This window comes from Rhipicephalus sanguineus, chromosome 4, assembly GCF_013339695.2.
Source record: "Rhipicephalus sanguineus isolate Rsan-2018 chromosome 4, BIME_Rsan_1.4, whole genome shotgun sequence".
NCBI classification, from domain to species: domain Eukaryota; kingdom Metazoa; phylum Arthropoda; class Arachnida; order Ixodida; family Ixodidae; genus Rhipicephalus; species Rhipicephalus sanguineus.
The window spans coordinates 83,873,997-83,887,591 of record NC_051179.1 but is presented as its reverse complement, the minus strand read 5'-3'; the positions used below and the strand labels follow the sequence as shown (position 1 = coordinate 83,887,591).

Here is a 13,595-nt window from a genome sequence, read left to right as displayed (position 1 = left end):
CGTCATCGCGCGATGATTCTTTGCATCACTCGTCCCCGACGCTGCGGGACGCCGACGCTCAATTTCTGCGTTTCATGAGGCGTTTAGGGCTTTGCCTTAGTATTAGTGTGTTGGGGGCTAGTTAGTAGGACATCGAAAGCGAAAACTGCGCAGGAGAAGCAACACAAGTAGAAGTAGACGGAACGAGCGTAGACTAACAGATTGGTTTATTGACAGCGTCAAACTTCCACTTCTGAGAACGCAAATGCGCACAAGCACTCGCGACGGTATCCTACACCATCTTAAGGCCCGTTCAGATAACCCAAAAATTCAAGCTCTTTTTTAAGCAGATATACGGAAGGTTCACTAACACACATATGTAAAACAGGATGTTTTCCTCCAAAATATCATTTCGCAAAAAAAAATTTCATCATCAAAAGGCACATGTGAAGTTTTTCGGAAAGCTTGTAAAATGCGCCGCCAAAAAAATTCGTTCCTTTTAAATTAGGCTAGGACAAAATTTTCCGTACGTAACGATAGTAGTCTTTTCACTTTAAATGAGGTTTATGAACATTTACGCTTAGCTGATTTCAGCTGAGTGACCACGTGGTCCACATTGGGAATAGTTTTTCGGAAAGATAACATTTTTTTGAAATGTGATATCTTATATTAACTGATTTTAAGGAAGTTTTGCTGTAGGCAACAGATAGTTTGAGACGTATATAGCGTGAAATAGTGTGTGCAGCTGGTGACAAAGTTGCAAGAACGTTAACTCTTGCAGATGTTTAGTCTTAAATTTAACATTAAGGTGTTCCTAGTAAAAATATGCCGAATAGCGCATTTACTAGCAACCTTCGTTGCCTACTGACTGAGAAAGTTTTATAAAATTACGAACCAACACCATCTTATTTAGGTGATTATGTTTGACCTCTAACAATGTGTTGGTGAATAAGTCCAACTTATCCGTCATATTAGAGCAACGGATACTTTCTTCATCGCAGTGTTCTTCCCACTTCTAAATAAAAACGTAGGTAACGGTATCTTGTACATATCGATGTCACTTCCCGGTGCTGTGTAAGCACGCTACACAAGCTGACAGTGGGCAGCTGCATGTGGTTAAATGCATTCGTGTAAGGTTCGCATTTTTCGTTGACTTAAGCTAACACTCGCTAGTAAAGCATTTAAATAAGCAGAAATCTGATTATGTTGTTTAGATGCTCCTGCATTGCCGCGGCAAATCTCGCATCGGCGTGGGTTGTACTCAGCGACAAGAACTGCACAAAGAGCAACAACTACTACGCATGTACTAGCAAAAAAAAAAAGAGCATACCGAAAATCTCGTATTTTCCAGCTCTTCGGTCGCTCGGCGTGGAAGAAAAATGACTAATCGAAGGCAGCGGTGAAAGGAGGCCTTCGAGTGTCACACTAACAAATTTCAATCGACCTATGGCATCAGAGGAAATCAGGTTTAAGAAAAAATAAAAAATTCCAAACTCGCCCACTTGAGGGCTAGGACGCCGTCTGTTACCTTATTTACCCCAGCTCTTTCATACGAGCGCGGCCTAGTTTAGGGATTGCGTTTTAGTGAAACTCGTCGCTCCTCGGGCCCCGCGCGACCCGCATCTACAAATTTGAAGCTCTCTCAGGACCCGCTGCGCCGCGAAACGACCGAGCGTCTGCAAGGGGCTCTGTTGCTGCTGGTTGTGGCACTAAACCGCTCAATAAGCCGATGCGCCACCACCGAGTTTAGGCAGGCCCGGGCCGCTTTTAAGGGAAGAAAGAAGGTTCCGGCAAAAGAACCGACCTGTATACCCTAGCGGCCGGCCCTATATTGCTTAGTGTTCCACTTGCTACGCAAACACGGCAAAAACGTTTCGTGCATGCAAAAAAACCCGAAAATGACATCAGAACTGGTGAGTGGGTGTGTGGAGCGAATTGAAGTAAAGATACGCAGCAGCAACTTTTTCTCCCTCGTATTTTTTTTTCCAACGTAAACGTATGGCGGCTGCTCTACGAGCGTGTACCTTCGAATAAGAGTTGAGCAAAGTCCGCGTGGAGTCGAGCATCCCGGAAGAAGTTTGCTTTTAGAATAACTGCGCCAGAATTGGTTTAGGTGAGCGCACGCGCGCGCCACTCGAAACTTATAGGAGCTTCTCCCTCCTTTCTTTATCTTGACGTTTGCCTTTCTTTGTTGATATTTTCACTTTATTGCTTTCTTCGTATAAGTCCTTTCGCCTTTTTTATTACAGCTGTTTTCTCGCTTGCTCCTTTGTTTATTTTCTTCATTTTTCTTTCTTTGTTTGGGTGGACGGCGCAGTGTGTGAACACACAGCTAAAGCCTGCCTTCCTTATTTTATTTTGTAGTGATACACTTTTTTTTTTTCATGTGATCGTAAAGCGAACTGACAATTTCGAACAACTTCTTCGTCCAGAAAGCCCTCTTCAAGCCAAGAACCGCCCCTAAACAAAAAGAGAACGTTCGCGCTGTTATTCTTGACCATTCGTGCGCGCATTCGGAGATTGTTGACGTCATGACAATGCGTTAGTACGCAATCGAGGTGCCGGCCCCCGTCAGATATAGGTCTGTGTGCCAGGGGCGGGGAGTAGGGGGCCTCCTCATATGGCGGTAAAATAAAGTTCTCATCATCATAATCAATAAACTCTAAATTGATATACACAGTGTCTACTAAATTTCGAGACCGGCGTCATAAAAAGAATAATGCAGAAGATATTTGCCCTGATTGGCTGTTGATCTTCAATATATAACCCTCCTTGTTGTATAGAAGCAATTTCACGGCTGTACAATGTCTGGATTCCTGTCTGGAAGTCATCGTGACCGACAGCGTTGAGTTGTCGTGCAACAAGAACCAGTTTTCCAGAACTTTCAGAACCAGTCTTCAAGGACCAGAATTGCTCTGTGGCATGGCTCATTGTCGCGCAACAAGAACCAGTCACGCGAATGAACTATTCGGAAGGGTCGGAACTCCTTTGCATTCTTCGTCACGTAAAACGGCATGATTCACTGACCCATCTCTTTCACTTCAACCCTTTCTGTAACGAAGCATCGTGTCCACAGTACAGCGATACATGTATAATCAGTTAACAGACTCGACCGGTGAGATGAGACTTCGACGACCGTTGAGTCTGGGCCCGCCGTCAACGTTGTGCTTCGAATGCGCGCATGCGTTGCCTAGGGACAAGTTAGTACTTAGTAAAGAGTTAAATCGTCCGTTTACGCTTTAGACAGTGTAATTCTTCAACGCCACTGCAACGTGATTATAGTGGCAGCTGTTGTCGACTTCGCTTTTACGACGTTAGAATTCAGAGGAGTGCGGTTTCGCAAATGCACAAGCCATTTCATAAGAACACGCTTTAGAAGAACCACCACCTAAAGATCACGTACGTCGCTCTCGCTACATTGAACAGAGGTATACGCCCCTCCAATTACTGAACTGCGGCTCATGGTTTCCGGCTCTACATACTTGGTACGAAAGACTCACAGACACCTTTCTAGAGGAGAAGGGTATCTATACCCACCCTTGCAGCGAGTGTGTCCTCGGCCGCTCGCCTGCGCCCTATACCGTCTGGCTGGTTAACGCGACCCTAATGAGCCTAGTGATTGATCGCACCCCCGCGGACGCGTCTCAATAGACATCGACCGCCGTTTCGTCGCCCGCCAACTGTACGCTCAGCTCCGGCTCCCGGGACGTCTGGTGTTCCTGTCCTTTTTTTTTTTTCTTTCTTTTATTTTTTCACCTGCTACCTCGCTCGCGTAAGCTTCATTTATAATGTATGCTTCTTGCGTAAACGTGTCACATGCAAATGACGGCTTTATTCGGGAAGCTATTGTGCGCGTACCTGTCCGTCAAAAAACCTTCTCGTATTGTTGCCGGGGCCAACATGCCTGGATCAATTTGCATGCAGAGGACGTTATACGGGCTTCTTCGTCTGCGAAAGGTTTCGCAACAACACCTTAATCGTTGGCTGCTAGTTTAGTGGACAAGAAGCCTTTACGCCTAAGAAAGGAAGAAGTTTTAACTAGAAAAAAAAAGGAACTAGAAGAAGCACTGAAAGCGTTTCGGCGTACCTTTCTTCCAAGGTGTATATGGTAATGCGGCGTTGCGTTGGGCAAGGTTACTTTGCGGTCGGGGATGTTGCTAAGGGCAGAGTCAGGAAGGAGTTCCACGTACTTCGTAAGTTTCCTCGCTCAAGGTTGTTACCTGAAAAATTTCGCAGCCGGAAACGAGCCGGTGGGGTTGGGCTTTCTCCGGCGCTGGTAAGGCGAAATTCACACCGGCGGCATAGAAAGTGGTCACGTGACCGAGTGCGACTGGCAGCAAAAGGAACGCCTCACGGCAATACAGCGATGAAAGTGGGGCTAGTTTGTGCTGATTGTGTATTTGACAAATATCTAACTATATAGCAAAAGCCTAATCAAACTAACAGGCAATGAAGCCAAGGAAAGCACAGCGGACATTATATGTAATTTTTAAATACATGCATGATGATATTATGACACAAGTGAAAAGAAAATTAAAGTGGACGAAAAAAAAAACAACCTGCAGCCGGTAGGGACCAAACCAATGACCTTCGGGTAATGCGTCCGTTGCTCTACCTATTGAGCTACGACGGTGGTCGTACCCTTGTCCACTTTATTGTGTATTTTTGTGGCTGTAATCCTGGATGTGTTAGCCAAAGCCGCTCGTAGCCATGACGGCGAGTGTGGAACACTTTCTGCAAGCTGACGGCACGTGGCACGTGATCTGATTTTTTTTTTATTGGTCTCGTCAGACGTGCTCGACTTGAGAACAGCGGCTGGAGTGGCGAAGCCGCCGAACCAATTCATCGGCGTATAGGATCAGGACCTCGGAATAACCGGGCGGCTTCTTTGACAGGCGACGGTTCTACGAGCAAACGTGAAAGACTGCGATAGCGGGAGATTATAATTTTTTTGTTGGTCTCGTCAGAAGGTCTGACACGTGCACGCACCGGCTCACGCGCACACGCGTATATATATATATATATATATGGGTCATTCCATGCCAAATCACCCAGCGTTTTTCCGACCATCACAAATATGGCTGAAAAAATTTCCACGTTTTTCTTGAAGTTCAAAACTCGTTCTGCTCGTTTATTTCTGTTGCCAAAAATTTTCCCGCCTGTTTGTGAGAGTCTGTAGTTCTGCGCCGACTGAGCTAAAGGGCATCAAACAACAATTTTTTTCAAAGGGCGTTTATAGGATGCACTCAATAAAATGGTATTTCCGGCAAGCTAATGAAGTGATGTAAGTGTAAAAATAATGACTTATTTATGTATATCAATTCTTCGAGGGCTTTTCGCACGAGCAAAATTGAATAAAGTTGCAAAGTTTGATATTTTTTTCCAGGAGCAAGGCAAACTTAAAGGGTAGAAATTAATTATATACTGCAAGCCTGTTCGACATACTACAAAAGAAAAATATGTTAGTTGCTGAAAGTGTAGCAAATCGTCCGAAAAAAAATTGCGAATTTCACTTTTTTTTAGAAAAGCTCTGTATTCATCATCAAAAAACTTGCATTGGTGGTCGGACTAAAAATATGCGCAATACTTCATTTGAAAGCTCTATGTATTAGCTGAACATAGACAAACTTACAAAAGGGTATTATTTTTTTAACTTGAGAAATATTTTTTTTTGAAATTTTGCATCTCCACCAGCTTTTCGCCGACGTAACTCAAGCGGCGTGAAGCATTCGCAACGGCAATCTGCAGCCCATGCCCACTGACCTGGGATGCAGACGTCAAACATGGTGCTGTCTATAAAGTAATGGAAAAGGAAATGGGGTTGTATTATAGACATCATCATGTTTGACGTCTGCATCCCAGGTCAGTGGGCATGGGCTGCAGATTGCCGTTGCGAATGCTTCACGCCGCTTGAGTTACGTCGGCGAAAAGCTGGTGGAGATACAAAATTTCAAAAAAATATTTCTCAAGTTAAAAAAATAATACCCTTTTGTAACTTTGTCTATGTTCAGCTAATACATAGAGCTTTCAAATGAAGTATCGCGCATATTTTTAGTCCGACCACCAAGGCAAGTTTTTTGACGATGAATACAGAGCTTTTCTAAAAAAAAGTGACATTCGCAATTTTTTTTTCAGACGATTTGCTACACCTTCAGCTACAAAATTATTTTTGTTTTGTAGTATGTCGAACAGGCTTCCAGTATATAATTAATTTCTACCCTTTGAGTTTGCCTTGTTCCTGGAAAAAAATATCAAACTTTGCAACTTTATTCAATTTTGCTCGTGCGAAAAGCCCTCGAAGAATCGATATACATAAATAAGTCATTATTTTTACAGTTACAACACTTCATTAGCTTGCCGGAAATACCATTCTATTGAGTGCATTCTATAAACGCCCTTTGAAAAGAATTGTTGTTTGATGCCCTTTAGCTCACTCGGCGCAGAACTACAGACTCTCACAAACAGGCGGGAAAATTTTTGGCAACAGAAATAAACGAGCAGAACGAGTTTTGAACTTCAAGAAAAACGTGGAATTTTTTTTCAGCCATATTTGTGATGGTCGGAAAAACGTTGGGTGATTTGGCATGGAATGACCCATATATATATATATATATATATATATATATATGTGTGTGTGTGTGTGTGTGTGAAGGAAAGAAGATTACTTTTAAGGGCTCGTTTTGCTTTGTTATGCACATAATAATGAGAACTAACCAGGGGCGTAGCCAAGGGGAGGTTGGGGGGGTCAACCCCCCCCCCCCCCCCCGAAATTTTTCAATTTTCCTTGCGTATATATACACGCACACATACAAACGCACGCATAAAGCATGGTTAACCCCCCCCCCCCCCCCCCTGAAAAAAATTTCTGGCTACGCCTCTGGAACTAACAGATAGTAATGCCAAGGAAAGTACAGGGGGTGTTATTTGTAGTAATTAGAATATAAATGTGAAGAAAGTAAAGGAGACGAAAAGATAACTTGCCACCGGCAGGGACCGAACCAGCGACCTTCGAATAACGCGTTCGATGCTCTACCACTGAGCTACGGCGGCGGTCATCTCCCCGTCCCCTTTATAGGGTATATATGTGGATTGAAACTTAGGAGTGTCAGTCAGCACCAGTCGCAGCCATGGTGGCTAGTGTGGAGCATTTTTTTGTGCCTTTTTGGCGTCACGTAGCACATGGTCTATTTACGAGCAGGCAGCTGACCAATAATCCCTCGCATACTACCTGAAGGCATCATGTCTGCCAGAACGAGACCCTCGCTATATATATATATATATATATATATATATATATATATATATATATATATATATATATATATATATATATATATATATATATATATATATATATATATATATATATATATATATATATATATATATATATATATATATATATATACTCTCCGCATTTAATTCTTCGGCTACATTGGGTTCATTAGGTCTGAATTACTTGTTCGTTTTCTCTTACTGATTGACAGTTTCTGTGGGTTGGCATGCTGGCCACGTTCGACTACGCGGTGACGGACAAGACATCCCCCGGCTACCGGTACCTGGTAAGCGCTGCTGTAACTTGAGTGTTTACGCGAATATTTCTTTGTGAGCTTTCCGTAACGTTACACGAGGATAATTTAATTTTCACCAACCGAATGAATTTCAAGTGAGAAAGGTTACAGCGCACACAGACTGGGACAAAGCGAAGAAGAAACAAGACACAGTTCTGTATTTTTTTTTCTTTCACTTTGCCCCCGTCTGTGTGCGTTGTAACCTTTCTTAGATGCATTACCACCTAGCCCACCAAGCCATCCTCGAGAAAATCAATTTAAGCACTTGACCTTTTGTTCAGCGCGTGCATATTATTCCATCCATCACGAAATTTTGATCGCACGAGTATATGTCGACAACTTAGAGTACCAGTTATCACATGTTACTAACATTCTTCCATTGTAAAGTCCGGGGTTCGACGGAAACCCGCCTGGTCGGTAATTTTCATGGCGGAAAAATCAAGCGCCGACCAATCGTTAAAACACATACACAAAGACAACGAGAGATTTTCATTGTGAACAGGGTCCCCGTAGCGGTACCGCAACGTCTTTGTCTTTGTGCTTGTGTTTTAACGATTGCTTGGCGCTTGATTTTTCCGCTATTCGTCCATTGTGCGTGATTATAAATGTATGCCACTAGCTAGCAAGTATTGCGAAGAGTCGATGTACTCAATGGCTCTACAACTGAGGGGCGACTTTTGCTACTTTAAGATATTTCCCAGCCTGCTAGTTATTATTCATTGGCCCATTATTTTCTTGCTATTAAGACAAACAAATAAGGAATCAAGGTCGGACTCGAAGGGTCCCGAAGGGGCGGCATAAAGGCTACGTGGATGTCTTAAGTAGGAAAAAGTAGCTAGTACTTTTATTGAGCGTTATTGAAGCGTAGTACACTTACCGCGCTTCAAATTTTAACATAACTGTTATTCTGTTCACACTACTGCACTACGCCTGTACCTTGCAACTTTATGCTGCGAATCAGTTCTCAAAACTTATTGATATAAAAAAAAGTTTAGCTCCGTTGTCAATCAGGTAAAAACAATGACTGTAAGTGCTTAACACATGTATACAAATTCTGTTTAAAGAAGAAGGCCGTGAATTTCTCACTGCATGCGTAGGTTGCCATCGACTATGGTGTAAGATTTTTCTCAACGCTACACTTTGCAACAGTACGACAGTTAACTAGAAAGTGAAGCCTGCGTCAGCCTCTGTGGGGCACTTTCGCTTCATTCCACAATCATATCCCCGAGTTGCACTCTCTTCTCCCAACCACCAAGACATCAACTACTGCGAGTACAAAGACATTACCTGTATACACCTTTTCACAGGAGCACCCTCGCACCCATGCTCGCACCAGTGCGCTGCAGGGGTCGAGGGTATGTTTTCAGTGTTGCCATCGCGCTTTGGGCTGCGCATGTTGTATCTGTACGCTTGGTACACTTGGATGTTGTGTGTGAATTAGGCCCTTCTTTGCGATAAAAAGCGATTGTCATGGACGGAAATGGTGCGTATTCAAAGAACCGATCGTCTGGCCATCACTGTGTCGTGCACGGGTGCACGAACAATCAGCGGAAAAGGAACATTTTAGGCGTGATTGTGTGCCCGCAGCACAGCACGCCGCGCGAGGACTGCAAGTGTGACATGTTCTCGCTGTATCACTTTCCGTCGTCGCCGGAATTGCAGAAGAAATGGGTGGCGTCGGTAAATCGGAAAAACTTCTGTGCTTTGGGCTGCGCCAGTGCTGTGTGTGTGTTGCTTCGGTACGCGTTTGTGTGACTGTGTTATGCGCCTGTGTCCGATACGAAGTGACTACCATGGCAGAAAATTTACTGCATTCGCATAGCAAGTCATCTGGTCATCACTTTGTCGTGTACGGGTGAACGATCAAGCAGCGGAAGAGAAATATTTAAGGTGCAATCGTGTGTCCGCAGCGCATGTACGCCACGCGATGAGTGCAAGCGTGGCATGTTCGCGCTGCATCGTTTTCCTTCGTCGCCTGAATTGCGGCAGCAGTGGGTGGCTTCACTAAATAGTAAGAATTAACTTGCGCGTGTCGCCCTGGTCACGCCTCTGTTCCCGGTGTTTCGTTGGCGGCAAGAAAAAAGACGAGAACAACGTTCCCAAGCAGCATCCTAGATAGGAAATAAAGGTGCGCAAGCCACTGATGACTCACCTACTAACTCGTGAGAATGTTGCGGATTCACACTTCATATCGTCCATAACACAGCGGCCGACACGGCTGCAAACTCCGCCTTGCCTGGTTACGCATGTGCAGCCTGCGCGCGCCGTACTTCAGCGGACGGCCTCGCGGAAACCCACGCGCGATGGGGCCTACTGTCCATGGCTTGCGACGGTGTCACATTCCCTTTCACCAGCACGACTTTTTCCTTCACACTGTGCGCCAGCGACTGACCCACACAGTCAAACTGCACGTAGCTGCGCGACTCCAGTGCCTCGTAGTTGCACACCTGGCGAAGACCCCACGCATTCGCCTCAACGAGATATAAACAATGTTCGCTCGCGGTATTTCTGGCCACTCACAGGTCTTCTCGGCCTAGTCTTCGACGTCGTCGGGGTGAATGTAGGTCAACTATATCTGTGGAGAAGGATTGTGCGGTGTTTACAGTTTACAGCTGACAAACTTTCGCGCCGCGAACGAGTATGCGCGGAGGTTGAAACTGATGGATAATCCGTATTTAGTACGCCAATAAAGGAAAGCGGTAGACAGCTGCAAGAACGCTCTAGTTACCGATTATTAACACTTCACGCCGTGATCGTCCTGGTACTACGCTGGCTGCTACTGGTACCGACGACGAAGCACTGCCGTTCGCTGACGCGGAGCTAATTCTTGCGTCGCACGGGCGAATGCGCGCCGCTGAACGGTTCAGACAGCGACAAATAAGTCAATGGCAGCGACGATACCAAACAAAACAGCTTAAAGAAACGAAAAATCAGCAAACACAGGCTTTAGCAGGGACCTCACACCAACAGATAGCGCGCCGGTTCGAGTACGCGCAGCCCAAGATGGCGATTTCGCCAATCTTGCACGTTAGACGGCGCGCATTTCAATATGGCGCCTCCCTGGCGTGAGAATTTGAAAAGGTGTATACAGTGCTGTGTCTCAAGTGACAAGCTTTACACGTTTGAGGCGCGCGTTATCAAGAACTACGTGTTTTAGGGTGCAGAAGTCATTTCCACAGCTTAACGGTAATGACCTCATGTATTGGCGTGTTAGCCTTCAATTTTCGAGCACGAAACGTGTTCGCTTCATACCTTCCTTTACTAGCATTGCTTCAGTGGGCTGAAATAGCGGTGGGTGTGGTCGTAACCGAGCACGTATCCGAGGCATATTTATGGATACGCGCACGGACGGCGTACGCGTGTTGGTTAGGTGAGGTCAGGCCATTATGGGCTTTCGTGGTTAGGGACACGACCTTTATAGTTGCCCCCCCTGGCCTTTCCAGTGAACTTTCGAAATTTAGGTCGAGCTGCCGAGGCAAACAACCCTGTGACACACTTCGTGTCCCGAGAAGTTTATTAGAGGTTGCGCCAATGGCGCATCTGGCCAAACACGGCTGCGCACGCCGGACAGGAGAGCTCATTAATGCAAGCACTGCTACGTGGTTCGTGCCTGCTTATTTAGACCTACACTATTTCTTGCGTCAGACGTCGGCTAATTAGGCGCATGCATCTAGAGACGATTTTGCGTAAGACACATGCGTGCTCTAACCTTGGGCTGTTAAACAAATATTTTCTTATTTTTGTATATCGCGACGCGAATGAATAAGGTCGCGAAAGGTCGAACGCATCGCCCCAATCGTTTTCATGCGCGTGCGTCTACCGTAGCACTGTTCGCTTAGTTCTAACGATACAAAATGGCAAAGTTAGAAGCCCAATACGGCGGCACCGAAACCCGTCTGTGAAATGGTCTATAGGCAGCGTGGTGTTCCCGCCTATGTTACTCTAGTTTGCCTTTGTATTTGCTTGAACAGGTGCACGCCATCATGGTCGCCCTTCAGGTCGTCAACATTCTGCACGTCGGTCTTGCCTCATGTAAGTGACAACCACGCACTGAACTCTCCGCGCGTGCTGTTTCATTAATGTCACTTGTCTAAGAAAAAAAATGTAAATCATAATTACAAAACCAACGAGGTGCGGCCTACATAGAAAGGCTTATATGATGTTTCTCATTATTAAACCACGATTTACTCTCGTTTTAAGGGTGTCTTTCTTTTTCTTTTACCTCCGTAGCAGACTTCCGAAAAAGCATAACTAAGGGAGATCAACACCTATTCCAACCCAAGGCAATAAAAACAATCAGTCGCGATGGCGTGACGACACGACTAGGACGATAAGATATATTCAAAGCACTGTGCGCGGTATACACACATATTCACATTTCACATAGATAAGTCCACAGATCATCAGAAACACCTACTACTAGAGATTGACAAAAAAAAAACGCAGTTATTGTCAACGAATTGTCTCATTATAGACGTAGCGTGTAATGCATACAAAGACATGTTGCACTCTTTTTTTTCTTTTTTGCGCCTGCTTGCTGTTTAGTTTGACCTTTCTTGTTTGCTTTAAGCCTTTCCGAAGACAATAGCCTTCGTGAGCAAGGTGTTTTTTATCGTAATTTACTATGGACGGCGTCATGTTGACGGCTGCGCGTCGCAAGGGCATTTGACTACTGAAGATTGATCAAATACGGGCTGTTGTTGTTGTTCGTGGAATTCTACCCGTATCCAGCAGGGGAATGGATCAGGCTTCGTCGCCGTAGCCCCACAAGAACTGCACTTTGTCTCCATTTCCCTCAATAAAGGAACGGTCCACAAACATGGGCTTTATTAAAAGAAGCCGAAGATGTTGAGCGCGCCTCTTTTCATTCTATCTATCTATCTATCTATCTATCTATCTATCTATCTATCTATCTACTCTATCTATCTATCTCATCTATCTATCTATCTATCTATCTATCTATCTATCTATCTATCTATCTATCTATCTATCTATCTATCTATCTATCTATCTATCTATCTATCTATCTATCTATCTATCTATCTATCTATCTATCTATCTATCTATCTATCTATCTATCTATCTATCATTATCTATCTATCTATCTAATCTACTATATCTATCTAACTAACTAACTAACTAACTAACTAACTAACTAACTAACTAACTAACTAACTAACTAACTAACTAACTAACTAACTAACTAACTAACTAACTAACTAACTAACTAACTAACTAACTAACTAACTAACTAACTAACTAACTAACTAACTAACTAACTAACTAACTAACTAACTAACTAACTAACTAACTAACTAACTAACTAACTAACTAACTAACTATCTATCTATCATTTTTCTTTCTTTCTTACATTCTCTCGATTTTTTTTCTTCCTTTCTTTGTTTCTTTCTTGAATTAAGTCATCAGAACTAACATCGATATTGCGTGCTGGCTTTCATCAAAATATACGGAGCTCATCAATTAGCCTCCACATAAAACCTGTCGCGAAATCTGTCGCAACGAAACAAAAATTTATGGCGTCTTGTTTCGGGCGGATCGTCAAAAGCAAAATTGTACACCGCAGAATAACAAAGGTGAAAAGAGAATATATCGAACCACCAGCGGTTATCGATTTCTATAGCGCTCGACGCGTGCAAAAAGTTCTTGAATTGACCCAGGCTTTGTACGTATTTGCACCACCCACCGCGGCGGGGCGCTGTGTACCCACCGCGGCGTTTGACCTCGGTTCCCACTCGCCATCCTCCCCGTTTTATCTGCGCTCCTCCAGCAGAGAGCTATTATGTTGATAAAGTGCGCGCAGCGCTCGCTACAAACAATGCCGGGCTTTTATGATTTTCCTCCTCCTTCTCCTTCTATACTTCATAAATCGTAGTGCTCTGCTTTCTCGCTGCCTATAGCTATTTCGCCAGAATGAATTGGGGTAAAAAGTTTCGCGAGAACTTTGGGAAGTAACGTGTGTAGTGTTGCATTCATGACGTAGAAGATGAAGAAAAAGAGAGCTGCTTTATCGCGAAATACCTGGCT

The 13,595-nt window shown here is 44.2% G+C and overlaps 1 protein-coding gene across 2 annotated transcripts in view; it reads left to right on the top strand.

Annotated features, from left to right (window-relative positions):
• Positions 1–13,595, top strand: part of LOC119390353 (uncharacterized) — a 377,138-nt gene that overhangs the window by 91,016 nt on the left and 272,527 nt on the right. For both annotated transcript variants that reach the window (XM_037657959.2, XM_049414752.1), the window contains exons 4-5: positions 7,467–7,541; positions 11,522–11,582. In XM_037657959.2, the coding sequence (XP_037513887.1) occupies positions 7,467–7,541; positions 11,522–11,582 (136 nt within the window). The remainder of the gene's footprint in view (positions 1–7,466; positions 7,542–11,521; positions 11,583–13,595) is intronic.